Source organism: Sciurus carolinensis, chromosome 2 (assembly GCF_902686445.1).
Source record: "Sciurus carolinensis chromosome 2, mSciCar1.2, whole genome shotgun sequence".
Lineage (NCBI taxonomy): Eukaryota > Metazoa > Chordata > Mammalia > Rodentia > Sciuridae > Sciurus > Sciurus carolinensis.
In genome coordinates, this window is record NC_062214.1 from 24,967,306 (window position 1) to 24,988,230 (window position 20,925).

General features: G+C 49.7%; 2 protein-coding genes across 4 annotated transcripts; both read left to right on the plus strand.

Annotated features, from left to right (window-relative positions):
* Positions 1-94: 94 nt before the first annotated feature.
* On the plus strand, positions 95-13,301 carry Plagl2 (PLAG1 like zinc finger 2). 2 transcript variants are annotated; one of them, XM_047538551.1, is made up of 3 exons: positions 95-202; positions 5,555-5,928; positions 8,208-13,301. In XM_047538551.1, the coding sequence occupies exons 2-3, from the start codon at positions 5,669-5,671 to the stop codon at positions 9,436-9,438; spliced, it is 1,491 nt and encodes a 496-aa protein (XP_047394507.1). In that variant the 5' UTR covers positions 95-202; positions 5,555-5,668; the 3' UTR covers positions 9,439-13,301. The 2 variants fall into 2 exon arrangements, with proteins under 2 accessions (XP_047394507.1, XP_047394509.1); XM_047538553.1 differs by lacking the exon at positions 5,555-5,928 and having other exon boundaries at positions 117-202.
* Positions 13,302-15,286: 1,985 nt separating this feature from the next.
* Positions 15,287-19,637, plus strand: LOC124975983 (putative testis-specific Y-encoded-like protein 3). 2 transcript variants are annotated; one of them, XM_047538556.1, is made up of 2 exons: positions 15,287-16,403; positions 16,957-19,637. In XM_047538556.1, the coding sequence occupies exons 1-2, from the start codon at positions 15,744-15,746 to the stop codon at positions 17,113-17,115; spliced, it is 819 nt and encodes a 272-aa protein (XP_047394512.1). In that variant the 5' UTR covers positions 15,287-15,743; the 3' UTR covers positions 17,116-19,637. The 2 variants fall into 2 exon arrangements, with proteins under 2 accessions (XP_047394512.1, XP_047394511.1); XM_047538555.1 differs by having other exon boundaries at positions 15,289-16,088; positions 16,179-19,637.
* Positions 19,638-20,925: the final 1,288 nt, after the last annotated feature.

The window sequence follows — 20,925 nt, forward strand, 5'->3', positions numbered from 1 at the left end:
GCGCGCCGCCCCGGCCGCTCTAGCCCGCCGGCGGGCGGGACCATAGAGAGCCCGCGGCACCGCCCCTCCACGGCCCGAGCGCCCGCTCGCGCTGCTCCCACAATGCACCGCACAATGGCCGGACCGCCGCCACTACCGGGGCCTGAGCGGGCCTGGCGGAGCCCGAGCGCGGCCCGGCCCGCAGCGCGGGGCCCGGAGCGCGGTGAGTGCGGCGAGAGCCCCGGGGGACGGCGGGGAGCGGGGCGGGAGGTCGTCTCGCTGCGCCCGCACGCCGGCACCCGGAGCGGCGGCGCCCTCATCTTGGGCCTCTTCGCGCGGTCGCCCACACCCCCGAACGGGGGCCCCCTCTGCGCCAGCCCGGCCCGAGATAGGCCCCAGGATGACGAAAACTTTACCCGGACCTCATACCTGTGCTTGGGGGACCCAAAGAAGCCCCACCGGCCCCCCTCCCTCCTGAGACCTGGAGACTCAGCCTGCGGGTCCGCCTGTCCCGACCCCCAGGTTCCCTGGAGACCCAGATAACGTGCTGCCGACCTTACCAGGGAGCCGGGTCTGGGGGACGCAGATAAGCTGCACCTGCTCCCTCCCTCAGACACGCCTACCCCGACCCACATAACCCCCTCTTTCCTGCTCCGAATAGTCCGCGTTTTACCCTCTGTTTCATTTGCCAGGTTTACATAACCCGCATTGAGGCTTCCCTCAAATACCCGAGTCTGGAGAATACAAATAAACCCTACCCGTAGTTCCCTTCCTAGTGACCACGACTTTACACATTTTCCATCGGGATACCCATTTTGAGGTTCTCTTGAAATTCAGAGAGTTTAGAATATGTTCAACCCCCAGATCCACCCTCCAACCCTTAGAATCCTTATCTCTCTCTCTTTTGGGGGTCCCTTGGATACGCAGATAACTCGCTCTCATGATTCTTTGCCGTGCTTGCCCTTCCTTCCCATTCCTGAGACCCCGACCTCCAGACTTCTCCCAGAATTTCTGTCTACTCCCCATGTGTCCACTTCCATCTCCCAGTCTTGGGGAACAATTTAATATTTCCCACTGCACATGGGGTGGGCTAGAAGCTAGTCTGGGCCAGGCCCTTTACTGCAAATCCAGCCCTATTCTGTGGCCCAATTTGGTGGTGTCATGTAAGTGGAGGATAAGCGGGCAACAGTGTCGGGAAGTTGGTGCTTTTCACCTGTAAGTGTAGCCTGTCTCTGCCTTGTGTGTTTTTCCACCTGTAAGCTTGGGGCTGTGATAGTCTGGCCTTGGGTTTCTAATCCTCCCCTAGGGCCCAAGGTGAGGCCACTAGATTGGGGGGTGGTGTGTCTAATCAAGTTTCCTCCTGCTGAAAATGAGGCTTTGGTGAGTTGCAGCCATTTGCTTAAGGCCTCCCCAGGAGTGGGAGGCTGCAGGAATCTGAGGAAGTAGGGAATCAAAGGAACTCCAAAGAAGGCCCATCTACACTGACAGAACTAGCAGCCGAGAGTAAATCCAACCCCCTGTTAATCCTGTTTGATGTTTCTTGGAATGATGCAAGTCATTGAGACGCTCCAGCCTCCCTGTAATTTAATTCTCCCACCACTCTGGTGTGTTGTGTGTGTGAGTTGGAGTGAGCAGGGCTGCTATTCCCATTCTCCCCTTTGCTTCTCACTGTTTTCCAGCCAACCAGTGTGCTTTTTGGATTTGTTTCTGGTGTTCCAAGTGAGGACCTATTCTCTATATAATTTCCTAGTTGCTATTTTGACTTTTGCTTTATGGGAAGATTCAGTCAACCCCAAGGAACGCTCCTGGGTGTATTTCCTCCTCGGCAGGTGTTGAATTGAGTTCTTCAGATCCCCAAGTAGCTCTTGGGCAGGAGGGATAAAAGCTATTTTAAGGTAGTCACTGAAGTGGAGCTGTTAATCCTCTGTGGGTCTCTTTAGTTAAGAACACTCAGAGATTAACCCTTTCCTTGCGGGGGCAGGGAACTAGCTCAACAGTATTTTGGGGGGCAGTTGGGAGAATTGGAGTGTGGTAGTAGAAAGCAGAAATATGCAATTCAATACAAAAAGATAATAGCTGTCTTTTTTGGGGCACTTATGGCAGACCAAACCCAATGCGGAGCCCTTTACATACCTGCCTAAAATAATCCTTACAGCAAGCCTGTGAGGTAAGTATTTTTAGCTTTGCAGATGAGGAAACTGGCTAATAATGGAGAAAGAACGCAGTTTCTATAGAGATGATGTAATAACATAAAAACTATAGTTTCATCAGAGGGCAGCAGGCATCATGGCACACAACAGACAGGAGCAGTATGTCTCCATTTCAGCTTCCAGAAACCACACAGTTTTGAGCAAGCATTCCTATTTGGGGTATGGAGACTTAATAGAAGAGAGTGTAATAAAAGCATAATAAACTGGCTGTCCAGGCAAGAGAAAAGTTTGGCCCAGGAGATGTGCTGGAGGAAGGTGAAGCAACTGGTTAGAGTGAATGTGCTAAGGGTTAGTCTTGAGGGAAAAGGGAGGGAGGGAAACTCACTCTGAGGCTTGAGAAGATACTAAAGGGAAAAAAGAAGTACTAGTCAGGTGCCGTGTAGAAAAGAGGCAGATGCAACTTGGACCTCAGAGAGGACGTTGCATGTATTCAGCATATGTTTCATGTCACTTCTAAGAGAATTATTTCACTTAATCCTCTGGGAGAATCTTATAGGTAAGGAGAAGAATCTCTGTTTTAGAAATTGAGAAAAGTGAGGTTCAGAGAAATAAAGTAACTCGCTTGTGATTTCACAGCCAGTTAAGTGGCAGCTCTTCTGATAGCAAGTCCAAGGTTCTTTCCATACTGCCAACCCCCCTCAGATCAGATGCCAGAAAGGATCTTAGGCTGAAAATATACTGAGTTATACCAGTCTGGGAGGGATTGTGTTTGTTTTATGGGAACAGGTTCTGTCAGCTTTCTGGAGTTGTTACAGTTAGAGCGTGAGACCAGAAGAGCAGCTTTGAAAGGGAAGCAGAATTCTTTTACAGTTTTGTGGAGGAAGAAGAAGTCTGAAGGAACAGGCCTGATTATGTGACACAAATCCAGGAATCTTCTGGATCACAGGAGTTTGCAAACAAAGGGCAGAGAGACTAGATTCCTAAGAGTTCCTAGGTAATACTAGCAACTCTGGTTATCCAACAGCTTGTTGGTGACAGTAGGTAAGGTCTTTATTGTGCCTGTGTGTGTGTGTATGAGAGAGAGAGAGAGAGAGAGAATTAAACCCAGGTGTGCTTAACCACTGAGCTACATCCCCAGCCCTTTATTTTTTATTTTGAGACAGGTTCTCACTAAGTTTGCCTAGGTTCTCTAAGTAGCTAAGGCTGGCCTCAAACTTGGGATCCTCCTCCTGCCTCAGCCTCCCAGGTCAGTGGGATTATAGGGCTGTGACACCATTCTCAGTTTACTGTGCCTTTAAAAAGGTCTAGAGAAATAGGATCTGGGTGGTGGCTCTTTTCTTTTAACCCCATTAAAAGCAGATCAAGGCAAGCACATGGTTCCCGCCTTCCTCCTGTTCTATCAGTACAACCTCATGTGCTCTTCTGAGCCATTACCAGCCTCTTTCCTAGAAGCCCATTACTCACTCTTTCAGTAGCAGCATGCTAAACTGCTGTGTCTTGTTTGTGCATGTTTGAGAGAATAGATGAGGTGGACGTGTGGGAGGTGGGGCTGTACCGTTCTCTTTCTGAGTTTGTACGGAATTTCCAGGGCTCGGCTCCCCTTAGATCAGCCAGAGTGGTGTGACTTGCTTTCCTCTCGCTGCCATTCCCAACTTTTCAGAGGCTGAAGTGCATGATTTCACATATGTAGAGAGAACAGAATTTGACTTTGAAGGTAGGGGAAATTCCCACCAAACAAGACATGTACACTCAAGTTCACCCTCTTCCTAGTTCCAAGGTGCATAGTAAGCACTAGTATTATAAACAGGTAATTCCACCCTTGCCAAGGAGGAGGGGATTTAGACAATGAAAGCCAAAGACAGAGGCCCTTGAGGTTTTTAGAGAAGCAGACAAATATGCCATAATGACTTGAAGGCTCAAGTGGGTCTAGTTTTTAGTACTGCCTACCCCCTTGCAGCACATGATTCACATAAAACGTGGCCACCTGTGTGCAGATCTTTCTAGGCACATCTCCACTCATGATGGGGAAATGTTTATCACAGTACGTTGCAATGTTTCTTCAACAAGGGGAATGATTCCTGAACAGGATGTAGTTCATGTTAATGATGAGCAAAGCTCTCTGGGGCATGAACCCGCTGATAACTATCATCTCGTTCATGGCCAGTCTGTTGGATGAATGGTCACTGTAAGCAGCAGGTGCTAATGAGCTGAGCAAGCACTCTGTGGCCCACAGCTAGTTTGTACAGTTGGAGCCCTCCCCAGATTCTTGTGGACAGTCCCCAGATACCCCCTTTGCTCTCTTCACATGGAAAAGACTCTTGACTACATTTGTCATGATCTCTTCAAAGGGAATCTCCGTTGCGTTACAGTTGGTAATCTGTGGTGCACTGATGAGTGTGAATGTGGGGTCTGTTGTGCCCCTTTTGAGCATCAGTATGGAAACTCCCATCCCTTTCTTCTGAGTTGGTGTCAGGAAAAAAGATGTTTCACCATTGTTCCTTCCCTCCTTCCTTCCTTGTACCACTTCTGCCAACAATAGAATGGATCAGATTTCAAGTTGACATTTCTTTTCTAGATACTAGGTATATGGTGATGAAAAATAGATAATAGGAGCCCTTAGAATCAGTCAGGTGGAGAAATCTAAATTCTAATACAAGTGTGCTAATGGAGAAATGCATATGTGCCCTGAGAGTCTGTAAGAGGGGATGCTCAGCACCTTGGGGGTTGGACAGGCTTTGCCACAGAGGTATGGGCTGGACCTGGAGACCAAGAGAACCAGAGAGGTGATGGAGGTCAGGATGGGAACCAGTACTGGCTCAGCTATTGCCTCCTCAAACAGAACCTCCTGGCGTCAGAGTGCTGCTAAGAAGCACATCTGGCACAGGGGCTGGCTCTTGGGGTGTAAATTTCCTAAGTAAAGGCTTCTTCCTTCTCTGTTGCCTTTTGGACATTTTATTGCTCCTTAGCACCTCTGTGAAGAGGAGATTGTAGAAAGTATTAGATGAGGGGGGGAGGGTAAAGAGGAGGAGAAGGAAGAATTGCTGCCTTTAGACTCAGTAGCAAGGATGTAAAAGTGAAGTCAGAGGGAAAGTTTAGAGTTTTAAGGGCTTTTAGTTACTTATATCTTCCTGTTTCTTATTAGCTTAGGTAGTACTAGTAATAATAGTTTCCACTAAGCACTTACTAGGTACCTAGCCTTCTGCTGTCTTATATTTATGGTCTCACTTAATCCTCAAAATACCCTTAAAATTTTGGTGGTTGTTATGCCTGTTTTATAATTGAGGGAACAGCTCAGGGAGGTAAGTAATTGAAAGTCACACAACTTGTAGGTGGAAGGTCTGGGATTGGAATGGGATCTGTCTGCCTCCAGAGCCCATGTTCTCATGGTATTGGGCTTCCTAACACCAGGTGTTCTGATATTTCAGGTGAAGAGATTGTTTTCTGAAGGCTGCGTTGAAGGCTGTGACAGAGCGGAGAGCCTGTGTTGAGCTGATGGGGAGGCTTTCTGAATAACATGGCCCTTCGCCATTAGCCTTGCCATGACCACATTTTTCACCAGCGTCCCTCCCTGGATTCAAGATGCAAAGCAGGAGGAGGAAGTGGGCTGGAAACTAGTTCCCAGGCCTCGGGCCCGGGAGGCAGAGAGTCAAGTGAAGTGCCAATGTGAAATCTCGGGGACACCCTTCTCAAATGGGGAGAAGCTGAGGCCTCACAGTCTCCCCAATCCAGAGCAGAGACCGTATAGCTGCCCACAGCTGCACTGTGGCAAGGCTTTTGCCTCCAAATACAAGCTGTATAGGTAGGTGAAATTCCCGTACCTCTTCCTGCCCTGAGGTTCCCAGAGGTCAGAGCTAGATAGATGCCACCAAATGTGGGACTTTATCTGTGACAGAAGAGTGGAGGTTAATTTGTCCAAAAGTATACTCTGAACTCTAACAGATTGAAGTCATCACTAAAAAATAATGGTATTTTTGATTTAGAAACTAGAATCTGATAGGAACAGTATCAGCTGTGACTAAACTAGACTGAACATTTTTTCCAATACTACTTTCTCCACTCCTGTTAGGTAAATATCAGAATCTTAGCCAGAAATTAGAAATCAGTCTTAGGACTTCGGAAGAAAAGATTTTATGATCCACTCTATAAATTTTGAAGTGGAGGTTCAGAGCAGGGATGAAACTTATCCAAGATCACATAGCTTTTTAGGTCCTACAGTGCTGCTTTTACTGAATCAGCTTGACTCAGATGATTACTTCTGTTTCTGTAGAGTCCCTGGTGCCCTCTGGGTCATCTGCTTTTCTGAAACTTGTAAGCCCAAGAAACCCTACTTAATATGAAATGGAATGTGAAAGCCTTTGTTAAGGCCTATATGGCAGAGCAGATTTGGTGGGGAGGGGCCTCGAAAGCTAATTTCATTTTATCCTTGCCTTTCTATTAGAGGAACTATGAATTTGCCCTTTACAAATGAGTTGAATTGGCCTGGTGCACAGTCATCTAACCATTCATTCATCTACCCAACTAGTATTTTGATCCCCTGCTATGTGCTTAGCACATAGTAAGTGTTAGTTGCTTAGGGATGGACTATCAAGCCAAATGGATGGGGATTCAGACCCTGCTTGAGTTTGCTTTCTTAATATTGGAGGTATTTAGAAAGTAGTAAACAAGTGAATATATCAACAAATGACCACAGAAAGCCTCAGTTCCTCATCAGGAAAACAGTTCATAGGAAGGAACTAAAATAGGCAACACCGCAGTGTGGAAGCCAGGATTGTCCTCAGGATACTGTCTTTGGTTCTCAGGAATGTTTTGATTCTCTGTGTGCTTCTATATCTTAGAGGGATTCAAGTTAGAACCATCCTCTCAGACTTCCTTAGAGATGGTCTGGGAGCCTGTGGGAGGCTATGGGACAAGTCCTGGTCCAGGAGACAGGAGCCCTGGCATAATTCTTTTGTGATTTTATGTGAGTTACTAAATACCTCTGGGTCTTAGTTTCCCCACCTACAAAGTCAAGAAAGTAGATTCGATCACTCAGCACCTCCCTGTCTTGCTCAGTTATAATGTATATGGAGCTGTGGATTACAGTTCCTGAATTTTGAGCTGCTTTCCAACCAGATGGGAGCAGGTAAACTAAGGGACGCTGAGGTGTGCCTTACCACTAAAACATTTCTTAAAGTGTTACTGATTTACTGGTAAGTAGTTCAAATGTTATAAGTGGATACACAGTGAAAGATGAATTGTATGCACACTTGAAGCCCCTGTTTCTTTCCCAAAAGGCAGCCAGTGGGATTTGTTTCTCGTGTACATTTCCTAAGACATTCAAATATGTATTCCTTCCTTTTTTATTTTCAAATGGAATCATATTACATGTACTATATTGAACTTCCTTTTTTGAATTGGCTCAGTATATCTTGGGAACTTGTTCCAGATCAGGAAGTTTAGATATATTTCAGTTATTGCATCCTTTAAATTTTTATTTTTATTTACTTATTTTTTTTTTGTGGTGTTATTGATTGTATGCTCTACCACTGACTACATTCCCTACCCACAGTTTTTTTTGAAAAGGAAATACATTGACATAATTCAAAATTCGGAAGGTACTGAAAGGATGAAAATTCTCCATCACACCCATCCCTTAAGTTGTCCAATTCTTTGCCCATAGGCTACCAAAGATGTCAAGATTCTTATATATCCTTTCAGAAATATTTTCAGCACATGCAAGTAAATGTGCATGTTTTTCACCTTTTTTAAACACAGAATACCATTGTCTGTGCACTTTTATACCTCTTTTTTTCAGTAGTTTTTATTTTATAGATTTAGCATACTTTATGTAACCAGTTCCCTATTGATAGATGGGATGTTCGGATTGTTTGTTTTGTTTGTTACTACAACCCATGCTGTGAAGAATAACTAGTAGATTTTGTGAGGACATGGCATAGATTATAACTGGAATGGTGTCCTGTTGCATGGCTTTACCATAGTTTTTATATCTAGTTTCCTATTAGTGGACACCTTGGTTGTCTAGTCAGCCCTTGTGATCTTCTTTCTACTTTCTCCCCTGTCTTCCATCCCTACCCCCAGGCACATGGCCACCCACTCAGCCCAGAAACCCCACCAGTGCATGTACTGTGATAAGATGTTTCATCGTAAGGACCATCTGCGGAACCACTTGCAGACCCACGACCCCAACAAAGAGGCCCTTCACTGCTCCGAGTGTGGTAAGAATTATAATACAAAGTTGGGCTACCGTCGCCACCTGGCCATGCATGCTGCCAGCAGTGGTGACCTCAGCTGCAAGGTGTGCCTGCAGACCTTTGAGAGTACCCAGGCACTGCTAGAGCACCTGAAGGCCCACTCACGTCGGGTAGCAGGTGGTGCCAAGGAGAAGAAGCACCCCTGTGATCACTGTGACCGGCGGTTTTATACTCGTAAGGATGTTCGGCGGCACCTAGTGGTGCACACAGGCCGTAAGGACTTCCTGTGCCAGTACTGTGCCCAGCGGTTTGGCCGAAAGGACCACCTGACCCGTCATGTTAAGAAGAGCCACTCACAGGAGCTGCTCAAGATCAAGACAGAGCCAGTGGACATGTTAGGCCTACTCAGCTGCAGCTCCACAGTCAGCGTGAAGGAAGAACTGAGCCCTGTGCTGTGCATGGCCTCTCGGGACGTGATGGGGGCCAAGGCCTTCCCTGGCATGTTGCCCATGGGCATGTATGGTGCCCACATCCCTACCATGCCCAGCGCGGGCGTACCACACTCCCTGGTGCACAACACGCTGCCCATGGGTATGAGCTACCCTCTGGAATCCTCACCTATCTCTTCCCCTGCTCAGCTCCCTCCAAAATACCAGCTTGGATCTACCTCATACTTGCCCGACAAATTGCCCAAAGTGGAGGTGGATAGTTTTCTGGCGGAGCTTCCTGGAAGCCTGTCTCTCTCATCCGCCGAACCCCAGCCCGCCTCACCTCAGCCGGCGGCAGCTGCGGCCCTCCTAGATGAAGCACTGCTCACCAAGAGCCCCGCCAACCTCTCTGAGGCCCTCTGCGCTGCTAATGTGGACTTCTCCCACTTACTGGGCTTTCTTCCACTCAACCTGCCGCCGTGTAACCCGCCTGGGACCACAGGAGGCCTGGTCATGGGCTACTCCCAGGCTGAGGCACAGCCCCTGCTCACCACTTTGCAAGCTCAGCCTCAAGATTCCCCAGGAACTGGGGGGCCACTGAACTTTGGGCCTCTGCACTCCTTGCCTCCTGTCTTCACCTCTGGCCTGAGTACCACCACCCTGCCTCGTTTCCACCAAGCATTCCAGTAGCCCACACGGAGGCCCTTAGCTCAGTCTCTTGCTCTGTCAGGGAGCCATAGTACCCACCTCGTCTGCAAAGGCAGCTGAGCTTTCAGAGCTGGGTTCAAAAAGCAAAAATTCCAGTGTCTGTATGGAGCACTTGGTTTGGGGGTTCAGGTTCCAGGATCATTTCCAGGAGGAGCTTTGAGCCCCAGCACCGTGAAAAGATCTCCTACCATAGGACTTTCAGGTATTTTTACTTTTATTTTTATTTTTTTAATTTGAATTGGGAGCCACACTTAGCCCTCTCCTTCTCCAAAGTGTCAGAACCATCTCCTCTTTGAAGAGGAAGGCCTCTTGGAGACTCGAGGACTTCACCTTGGATGACCTCAAGAGAAATAGCTCAAGAGGCCCGCCTCTGGTCCCAGCCTTCAGACCCTACAGCAGTTAGTTGGTCAGACCCTGCTGTGGGAGGTCACTTGGCTCCATTATCTGCTTCCAGCCAGCAGGCGGGAGAAGGCCTCTGTTTCTCCCGATCATCCCCGTCCCCACTGTACTACCAGCTCTGTTTTCAGTCAGTGTTGTCCAGCAACGGTACCGTTTACACACTTGCCTCAGATACACCATTTCACCTCCCTTACCACGCTGTTAGCCTTAGAATGATTGCAGTGAACACTGTTTACACACCATAAATCCATTCCCACCAGTCCATTTCAGTTGGCACCAGCCTGAACCACTTGGTACCTGGTGTTAACTGGAGCCCTGTTTACAAGGCGGAGTCGGGTCTTGCTGACTTCTCTTCACTTGAGGTCACATTTTTCCCCCGTGGGGAAATAAACTGACTTTGGACTGCTTCAGTCTCTGCCATCTTCCATGACTGCGTCTGTTCCTGCCTTCCTCGGCAGTGTCCACAGGAGACAGGCAAGAAGATTGGAGCGGCTTTCTCACAGGTCTACAGTTCTGTTTTTCTCCAAGTACATCATGACCCCCTCATCCTCCTTTTGAACTGGAGAGGGGAAGAAATGAAAGGCATGCCCACATCCATCACCTCCCCATCCCCTGACCTCCACCCGCAACATCATGAGCTGTTGTTCTTATGTCTTGCAAGGAGGGACTCTGTTCCAGGTTGGTGTGGATTGCAAAGGAGAGGGAATGAGCCCTTTGTCTCCCTCCTGCCTGTCCCTTTTCCAGGAAGTTGTGGAAATGTTGGAAGAAGATTTTTCAGAATGTTAGGACTGGGCAGATAGTTGAGTCCTATTTAATCATTGTTGCCGCTCATACCAAAATTTTTCTTATCCACAGTGTCCCTTCTGTCTGTTCCACTTTGCAGTCCCCATGGACTCATGGCCACTGTGCATAGGTTTCTCTGCTCTCCATCAAGAACTTCCCATGGTTCAGCACCCCTCAGTTTTGCCCCTAGTATCTAGCACAGCTTCTTGAAAGAAGTGATTAGTTCTTTTGTTCGTGGGGCTCCCTGCTACAGACTGCACAACCCTTACCCAGAACCCCGCCAGACCCCAAGCCCTGCTTCATCTCAGTTCTGCATGGGCTCTTTCCATGCATGGAAGGGAGGCAGCTCAGGGGCCACCATTGTGGGACCCTCTTTAGACACCTCCTTTCTGATTCAGAAACACACTTCTACCTCTTTACTGTTAACTCCTACAGATGCGGCCAGCAGTTTCTGAGCACTTCTGTCAATGGGTGCCTCGTGCTGGCTTCTCCACTAGGGTTTCAGGAAAAACTACCTAGGAACTGCCTCACCCTCCTACTAGGCCTCCTGTCCCCCTTCCGTCTAGATTCACTTCAGGAACTGAGTCTTCAGGAACTGTGCAGGTCCAGTCCCAGGCTTCTGCTTCAGCCCAGGCCAGTACTCCTTGTTTTAGGTGAAAGCTTTAAAATCTTAGCTCCCTGATCCTTGATTGCATGCAGTGTGGAGTGAATAATAAGCGTGTTTTGATTTAGGCAAGGTAGCTTGGGATACCTTTTAAAAAACAAAACCAGTTATAAAAAATGTCAACAAGTTTAGCATTGGAATAGGTGATTTGCTTCTAAAAATTCATTTCTGTGAGTCCCAAGGACTAATTAAAATTTATTTTTAAAAGCATCTACCTTGGTACACAGCCACCTCCTGCATGCCATGCATGTTATTTGAACTGGTATTACAGGAAATGGTGTGTGAGAGTCTAAGGACTCACTGCTGCCAGTCTCCATGTATCTGCTCTTCCCTAGACCCAGCAGCCCTTTTTGTCTTGCCTGCCACCTTCCCTGCACCCTCAGATTCTAGAGGGTGCCCTGGACCATATAAGATAAAGTCCTGGACTGTTAGGGGAGTCTTACCCTCTGTTTGCCCTTTCCTGACTCTTCCCTCCATTTGTGATACCAGGAACCTTATAGGACAGGCAGAGCTATTTAAAATCTTACAACTGGGGCCTGGCCATCACCTCCTGTCTTTTTTCTTTGTCCTCTCCTATTCGTCCCCCTCACCTACCTACCCACACCCCCCGCCCCGTCTCTCCTCAGTACCCTTACTACCACAAGGAACTTTCCCGTCACTGTGAACTTTGCTGGTGCAGAGGAACATTATCTGCCTTCATCTTTTTGGACCATATCCCTGCTGTTTCTTAAGCTTCTTCCCACCCCTTGCTCAGAAAAGCCCTTTTGGCCTGGCTGTTCAAAGGATAAGAATAACTTTATCTGTACTCAGTACCCAAATTCACTTCAGTACCCCTACAGAGGCCATGAGATTCTGAAGGACATGTGCCCAGGATGGGAACCATGGCATGTGGCACAAACCAATCAGGGACCAGAAAAAAAGGAGTAATGTTCTCTTTCCCTGCCACCTCTTCCAGCCCATCAGCGATCAGCTGAGGCATTGCCCACCCTGCACAGTAGGTGGTCAGGGCTGATATAGTCCTGGGGGCCTGATACTGGCATGCCCAGGTATCAGCCCAAAGGGTCCCTGTACCATCTTAGTGAGCTGGGAGGCAGGGAAAGGTGCACCAGTGAGTCACCCCCCCCCCAGCCCCGCCACCCCACCCCAACCTTTTATAAGTGGCATTTTGTTAATGGAAATCCGGGAAGCAGGTGTGATTTCTTTTTTGCTCGTAGATATTGTCTTAAGTTGAAATTCTCCCACTACCCTAAACTTCCCCTAGTAGCCCCTTTAAATTCCCTCCTCCCTTTAGGTAGCTATTTTATCCACCCCCCTCTCCACCTCCCTTCTTATCTAGGAGCTGTTTTTAAGCACGATTTTTTTTTAACAGGTTATATTGTACAGGATCAATATTTTGCTTTTTAACAAGGATATTTATGTAATAAGAAACTTTGCCTTAGGCAGGTGTTGGCCAGAAAAGTCCAGATTCCTCTGGGACCCTACCCTGGCCTCTCCTGGAGCTCTGATCCTGCTGTGGAAGGAACTGGCTGTGACCTTCACCACCAGAGAGTAGGGTCTGGCGAGGGAAAGGGGTGTTCGCCCATCATAATCTAGTGCCTCCATGGAGGGTGTGGAAGTGTTCCAGTCCAGTGGCTTCTGGTGCCAGCGGCCTTCCTGCGCTGATCCTCACCTCTCCACCTCTGCATGTCGGGCACTAGAACTCCTGAACGCCACTTCTCACGCTCTTCCCTCCTTCCCCGTGGTCGAGGCTTTGGAGCCACTCTTTCGTAACGCCAGATTATTTAAAGAGAGAAAAATACAAGACAAAAACCTTCTAGCACTTTGTAAACACAGTGAATAACCTCTTGGAGTATTTTTGGCTTTATATAAAACAAGGTTTTTAATTGTAAAATATAAGTGCCATTAGAAAATGCACAGGGCATATCTTTGTTAAAGTAGATTTTTTTCAATGTTTTACAGAATTACATTTTCAAAAAAAAGTTTTTATAATGAAGTTGTTTATTAAAAACTTCTGAATGATGTGTTTGGCAGTTGTGAACCTAATTGGGAAGGGGTTGGAGAAAGCCTGGAATTGGGAAAAACTGGAATCTCCAGCCATCTTTAGCATCCAGAGCGAGGATGGTGAGTGTAGGGCAGACAGTAATAGCCCTCACATTAACAGAATGTACTTTGAGATGAAAGATCTGAGTATCTTTGAGGTAAGTGGTATCATTCTATCGGTTAATCTTGGGTGCAAGGATCAGAAAACCCAAATCAAATTGACTTTAAACAGCAAAATCTCAGGTAACTGAAAATGCCAGCAGTAGCAGTCTTCAGGTCAGGCTTGGTTCAGAGGTTGAAACGTTCCTGGCCTCAGCATTCCTGCGTCTCTCTGCCCTACCTTGTAGTATTGGGAACTCATCCTCAGGCCCTACAAAGTGTGTTCTCCCTTTGTGTGAGGGTAGAATTCTGCCACGATTTTCTCTCTTTTTAATGTATTTTTTTGCAGATGGACAAAATACCTATTTTTTTAATGTGGTGCTGAGATCGAACCCAGTGCGTCACCCGTGCTAGGCAAGTGCTCCACCACTGAGCCACAACTCCAGCCCCTGTGCCATGATTTTTGACTTGTCATTCACACACAGTACTGACCTGAGGAGAATCTTCTTCAGGCTCTCGGGAGAACTTCTGTTCACAGAAGCCCCAGTAAGCATCCCGTTTTGTTGGCTTCCATGGTGTTGCCCCCCCTCCCCCGTCACAAAAGCAGTTCCTGTCAGTGACTTCCAGACTGAGACCAGGGGAGGAGTGGTTTCTCACAGTGAATTTAGAAAACTGTTAGGATAGGTAACTGGTTGTCCAAGAAAAGAAATGTCTACCATAGTCACCCATACTGCCTGGGGTACACAGCTGGTGACAGCTAGAACCTAGCTTTACCCATACCTGTACCCAATCACTGTTGAGAGGCTGATGTACCTTCTTCACCTGCTTCACATTGCTTGACCAGTCTTGACAAATGCCATCACCGTCCTGGGCACCACCCCTCGTGCTAAGACCCTTCCGTCAAGGGCCAGGGTTATACCCAGAGCACACCTCCAGTGACCTGTTTCCTCCAGCTAGTCCCCACTTAGAGCTTCCACCACCTCCCAACAGTCCATTCAATTACGAACCTATGAGTGGATTAACCTGTCGATGAGCTCAGAACCTTCATGATCCACTCACTCCCCTGAAGCCCCACCTTAGAATATTGCTGCACTGGGGACCAAGTCTTCAACATAGGAGCCTTTGGGGAACATTCCAGGTCCAAACCATGGTACCAGCCCAGTACCATGAGGGCATTAACAAGCATTAATGTGTGTGTGTGTGTGGTGGGGGGGGTATACAAAGGAAGTGAGCTGACCTTCCATCTCTGGCTTCCACTTAAAATGTTCACTGTCCACCTCAATGAATTGGGACCTCGAGAGAATCCACTTGCCCCCTAAGTGGTGTATATCTCAGGGTAGTCCAGGTGGCTCAGATGAGGGAGCTGTCATGTCCATGGCGTGGATGCAGCTCAAGGCTTTCTGGAGTGACAGGGACTTACAGAGAAATGGCATTAGGTCTGCTGACCTCCGTATGCCACAAGTTTAGGAACTGAGACCACAGGAGCATAGCTGTATTTGCAGGGTCGTGGATTGCAAGGGCTGGTCCACCCAGGCTCTTAGTCTACCCAGGTACTGAAGTCCACCTTTGTGACATACAGAGTGCTCCTGATCAAAAGGTAAGGCCTTTGGCCTGGCACAAAGTGAAGCAAGGTCCACCTGGCCTCAGCCAACCTGCCCAGGAGGATCTTGGGAACCAGGTGATACTTTCTTACGTGCCGCTCTGCAGTGGTTTAGGCCTTTGCTTGCTTGCGATCCTTGTACTCTGATCTTGTTTCTTCCCGTTCTCCACATAAGGAGCACCTTCCTGTGCACCCGTTACTGTGTTCTTCAGCTCCCGGTTTGGGTCTGGCCAGCCTCTGTAAGGAATACCTTTTGCCCCTCTGCTGTGCCTGTGTAACTTTATCCTGTGTAAAGTGCCCACAGTTGCCCAGAGAGAGCCCAGCAAAGGGAATGGTCAATGCCAGGCGTGGTGGCTGTGATGGGAAGCTTATAACCAGTAAGGGGGGATTGGGTCCATCCCCTGCTGCCTGCCCCAAGCTGCCCCTGCTTGGTCCACCCCTGCACCTTTTCCCGCCTCATCTGGGGCCAGTTCTATTTGGCGCGGGTGGCCGAGTCCCCACCTCAACTCTAGGTCCCTCGGCTCCCCCGCCGCGAGGACCCTAACGAGTCACATCCGGGAGAGGGGTGCGAGGGGCGGAGCGCGCCCGGGAGGAGGAGACAGCACCTCCCCGCCGCCTGGCCGCGACCTGCCACTGCTGCCGCCCCTGCCGCAGACCCGCAGTCTCGCCCGAGCCCCACCAGCCCAGAGGCTGCCGCAGGTGATGGCGGACGAGGGGGCGGGTGCCCTGGAAACCGCCGGGAGCCCACCGCCTGGGCCCGTGCAGGAGGGGTGCCAGCGCCTGGCCCCAGGAGCTGGGGGACGCAGGGACCCCGACCCTGCCGCCGGCCCCGGGACCACCCCACCTGCCCCAGGGCGCAAGGAAGCGGTCTCGGTGGCGACTGACCCAAGCATGGAAAGCGGCCCCGACGGGGACGAGACCCCAGAAACGTGTAGCGCAGAGGAGTTGGGGGCTCGGGCGGGGGCCGGTGGGAAGGCCGAGGAAGTGACGACTGAGGAGGGCGCCATCTTCGTGGAGGAGGCCGCGGAGGCGGTGGAGAAGCAGCAGGTGGGGGAGGAGAAGCTGGAGGTGGGCGCCGAGGCCCAGGAGGCCCTGAGGCCCCTGAACCTTGATGGCCTCATTGTGGACCCATTGCAGGTCGTCCAGTGGGAACTGGAAGCCCTGAGCGGCCAGGCCGACAGGGCCCACCTTTTGCTTGAGCGCAAGTTTGGGAGGATGCGCCGATTGCACCTAGCCCGGAGGAGCTTCATCATCCAGAATATTCCGGGCTTTTGGGTCACTGCCTTCCTGAACCACCCGCAGCTGGCAACCATGATCAGCCCCCGGGATGAAGACATGTTGGGCTACCTGATGAATTTGGAGGTGAGGGAACTCCGGCAGGCCAGGTCAGGTTGCAAGTTCAAGTTCCGCTTTTGGAGCAACCCCTACTTTGAAAACAAGGTAATAGTGAAGGAGTATGAGTGTAGGTCTTCAGGCCGGGTGGTGTCCATTGCAACTCGGATCCAATGGCATCCGGGTCAGGAACCCCCAGCCCTGGTTCACAGGAACCGGGACACAGTACTAAGCTTCTTCAGCTGGTTTTCACAGCACAGCCTCCCAGAGGCTGACAGCGTAGCCCAGATCATCAAAGATGACCTGTGGCCCAACCCCCTGCAGTACTATTTGCTGGGGGATAGGCCCCACAGAGACAGGCGAGCCCTAGCAAGGTGGCCTGCAGAGGCCCCACCTAGGGCCTGCAGGTTCCAGTCTGGCTAAGTCCTGCATAGGACTCCTTTCCACCTACTGTGGACCTGGGCTTAGGCCAACAGTGGGTGCTTTACTGTCTGCCTTCTCTGGCTTTCTGTGACTCCTCTGGATGTTCTGTGGACACAGTTCCTAGACTATGGCCTTCGTGGCCACTCTCTGCTGTTTCCAGGGAACTTCATGCTGTTCTGTGTCAACATCACATGACTGTCACATGCCACTGTGTCTGCTTCAGTACATCCAGTGCTGTGCATGTGTCCTGCCACCATCTCCATGGCCTGGGACTGTCTGTGATCTAGCCTTCCCACCCATTTTTGACTGGCACTCATGAGGCATCCTGAGGAAGACGAGGCCTAGTGCTTGAAAGCCACAGCAGGATGGGCTTTGCGTTTGTGCTGGCTGTGCTCATGGCAGCCCACACATGGGCTGTGGCAAGCTGAGTCTCATCACCCCAGGTGAAGTTGGGGCAGTTGGTGCTGCCTGCCTACCAGGCTTGGGCATTCCATGGCCTCAGGACCACAGGCCAGGTTACCACCAAATGGACTGTTGGGTATTGGGCAGAATGACCTTGGTGAGGTCTAGAGCATGGAGCAGTGGGCAACACGGTCTTTGTGACTCCAGTGCTCTTCCACCCCATGGTGGCCCCCATCACAGCTTGCTCTTGAAGGCCTGAGCTCTGCCCCATCAATGCCTGGCCATCACATTTCCATGAGTTTTGCCCAGGTGACTGTCAGCCCTTGACCTACCCTCAATTCTCTAAGTATCTCAACTGCCTGTGAACCCTGGTGGGCCACCTGCCAATCTCAGGAGAGCTCCTAATCCCCCAGAAGCCCCGCCAGGTTGGCATATCTGGGCACATACTCAAGGCGGGGGCAAGGATGAGATCCTCCAGGAGCCCACTTTCCTGAACCCTATTTCTGGACCCACAGAGAATCCTTCACTGGTTCCCCTGCCCACCTGTTTTCAGGCTGCCAAGTTGTGGATGCTGGGGATCCTGTTACATCCGCCTAGATCTCACCATTCTTCCTTAAAGTCACAGCTCAGAAACAAAAACAACTGAAGAAGCCAAGTTTTTGTAAATAACTAAGAAGAGGGACTTTCTTGAATTCACCTTTGTCTCCAGAGAGCTTGTCCTGTAAACTCTTTGCCCCCTCTGCTCACGTGCCCCACATCATTTAGCAAGGTCTAGACTCAAAGGTGGGCAGGGCTGCTAAGCAGACCAGGAAGTCCCCGGGGGCAGGGATGGTTAATCATTTCATTTTACACTGTGTTCTTTTGGAGGAACTTTAGTCCAACTCGTCTCCCTCCTCCAAATCCAACTCCCTGTGTGCCCGCACCCCTCCACCGGTTGCAGGTTTCTGTAGGAACAAGAGCTGAGCTGCCTTCTCCTCAGGGACTGCAGGCTGTCTCCATTTCATTTAGGGGAGGTGGTGGCCCCTTCCTGTGTAAGGCCTGTCTTTTGCTCCCTAGGACCTTGGAACGCAAAATTAGTGGGGACGGAAGTGCAAGAAGCTGGAGCCAGTAGGAAAGGCTGGGGCGGCTGAGGGCCTGCAGGTAGAGGAAGCAGAGTCCCCTGATTTTTGCTAACTTTTTTGATTCACCAATATGTTTTGTAAATTAGAAGAGAAGAGAACACTACAACTTTAGAGTTTTTCTCCTAGTCCGGTATGACCTTGTATGTGTAAAGTTAATGCTACTGGGTTTTTGCTTCTTTTAAGACCTGTGCATCCCCTTCTCTGTGTGAGCCCACTGGGAAATTGAGCTGTTCAGGCCTGTTTGTTGCTTTTAGTTGAGAACATTTGTAAAACTGTCCATGTAATTGTTCTATGTCACTCAGAAACTTATGTGACTCTTCCTGATTCTTATCAGGCTGTGGCCTGATACCATAACCTGTTCTTAGAAGTAGTTTGAAGAAGGTGGTTTTTTAGGACTTACCACCAAAGTTGTTACCATGTTTTGTGAGATGACCTCCAGAATGGTCTCGATGATCTGTGCCCTGGACTCAGGTTGCAATTGGCCTCACTATAACTGATATTGCTACTTCTTAACAAATATTTCCAGACTGACATTGTCCAATCCAGAGAGGTTTGTGGCACTTTTGCCTTCTCTATGCATGATGGAAAAATAAAACCTTTTTGTTCTGGGGTAAAAATAACTTGGATCTTGTTACTCCCTCATCTAAAACTCTCTTGACACACCGCACAAATGCCCCAGTTTCCTATTGCAGCTGACAACACCCTGCCTTCTCTGGTCCTTGCCAGCATCTGTCATTCACCTCCACTTGGATCTCTCTATGCCGACTGACTCCTACACACTGGCCTCTGCTGCTCCTTAAATACAGCAAACACGTTCCAGCTGCGGGGCTTTTGCCTTTGCTTCTCCCTCTCTCAGGAATCTTCTTCCTGCAGATAGCACATCTCTGGCTCCCTCAATTTGTTCAGGCCTCAAGCGTCGTTTCTTCAGAGGCTCTCCTGTCCTGCCCGCCACGATTTTCTCCTTATCACTTGTAACTCTGCAACGACCTTGTTTTCTTATCTTCTCTCTTTCCCCTCTCACATGAGTCAGGAGAACAGGTACTGATCTGTCTGCTGCTCCGCCTCACGTGGTTCAGTGTCCAGCACCCCAGAATTACCCCCGTGACTGAATGACCTTATCCAAACCACTTGCTGTGCTGTGCAGGGCTCCGACAAGATAAAGAATGAGGCATGGTTTCTCCCCAAGGGTTTCGGTTGGGTGGGGACGGGTTGGGGTGGTGACGGGTGATTGCAGACAGAATCCAATGAAGTCCAGCTCGGCAAAGAGTTTGCCCCAACTATACACGATGGAGGTCATGGGTAGAGACTTCTCTGAAGTCAGGACCCTGGAGCTGGCCCTTAAGGAATGGGCACAAGTTTGAAAAGAGGGACCGGAGAAGGGAGCTTCTGGAGAGCAACCTGCATGAGCAAAAGCACTGGAGTATGAAGGTGCCAGGTATGTTCACGCACGGTGCGTGGCTGCCTGAGAGGCGAAGCTGGATGGGCAGGTTGAGGCCACCCTCTGAAAGTGGGACTTGGGATGCCAAGCCAGGCTTTATCCTGCAGAGAGCAAGGAGTGGAATCAGGTATGGTTCAGAGGTGAGAGGTCACAGGGCAGCTGGAGAAAAGAGGAGGAGAGTGTGACGCCAGGTCTTTAGTGTCTTCAATTTGAACCTCATCCATCCCGTCAAGCTGTATCTCTTCCAGGAAGCCCTCCATGATTGCCCTGGCCCACGCTAATCTCTGCCACCTCCCAAGTACAGCCTAAACCCAGAATTTGGGGTGCGGAGGCCAGGCTGGGCCGCACCCTTTGGGGTCGTCTCAAACACCTTTTCCTGACACTGCAAGGGGAATTAGGAGGAGCCGCTAGGCATCCTGGGGATCTTAGAAGCTGGTGCCCCATGTGGCTTGCCTGGCATGTGCCTGGTGATTGGCGGTGCACTTTGGCTCCTGCAGCCCAAATTTGGATCCAGGTATATGATGTGATTTCTTAACTCCTAAACAATGGTACTTCTGTAAAGTGGGTTCTTATCAATGACAAGCTTCTGTCACTCTGTAACTCTGTAGCAACCACATGTCCCTTCACTCTTCTGGGTCAAGAGTCTCATGCTGAGAACCCTTTTCTTTTGGGGGGGGGTACTGAAAATTGAATCCAAAGCATGTTAGCCCTGAGCAATATCCCCAGCCATATTTATTTATTTTGGTACCAGGGATTGAACCCGGGGATGCTTAACTACTGAGCCACATCCCTGAACCTTTTTATTTTTTATTTTGCGACAGGGTCTCACTAAGTTGCTGAGGCTGGCTGCAGTTCTCCTTCCTCAGTCCCCTGAGTCCTTGGGATTGCAGGCGTGCGCCACTGCACCTGGTTTTATCTTTTATTTGGAGACAGGGTCTCACTAAGCGGCTGAGACTGGCCTGGAACTTGCCATCCTTCCGGCTGAGCCTCCTGAGTAGCTGAGCTTATAGGCGTGCACCGACACCTGGTGAGAACCCACTTTTGCTTGCTCACTCACTGACCTTGAGTCACTCACTCAGCACCCCTCTCTAGGGGACACCAGGGCATGAGACTGTGTTCTGGTCCCTGCCCTTTGAGCTCAAGGGTCAGTAGCTGGTTGAAAAACAGT

Bases quoted from the DNA above. Each gene is read 5' to 3' on its own strand.
- Plagl2 (XM_047538551.1), top strand. From the start codon at position 5,669: ATGACCACATTTTTCACCAGCGTCCCTCCCTGGATTCAAGATGCAAAG. The intron at 5,929-8,207 runs GTAGGTGAAATT...CCCTACCCCCAG, and splicing joins TCCAAATACAAGCTGTATAG to GCACATGGCCACCCACTCAG.
- LOC124975983 (XM_047538555.1), top strand. From the start codon at position 15,744: ATGGCGGACGAGGGGGCGGGTGCCCTGGAAACCGCCGGGAGCCCACCG. The intron at 16,089-16,178 runs GTGGGGGAGGAG...GACCCATTGCAG, and splicing joins AGGCGGTGGAGAAGCAGCAG to GTCGTCCAGTGGGAACTGGA.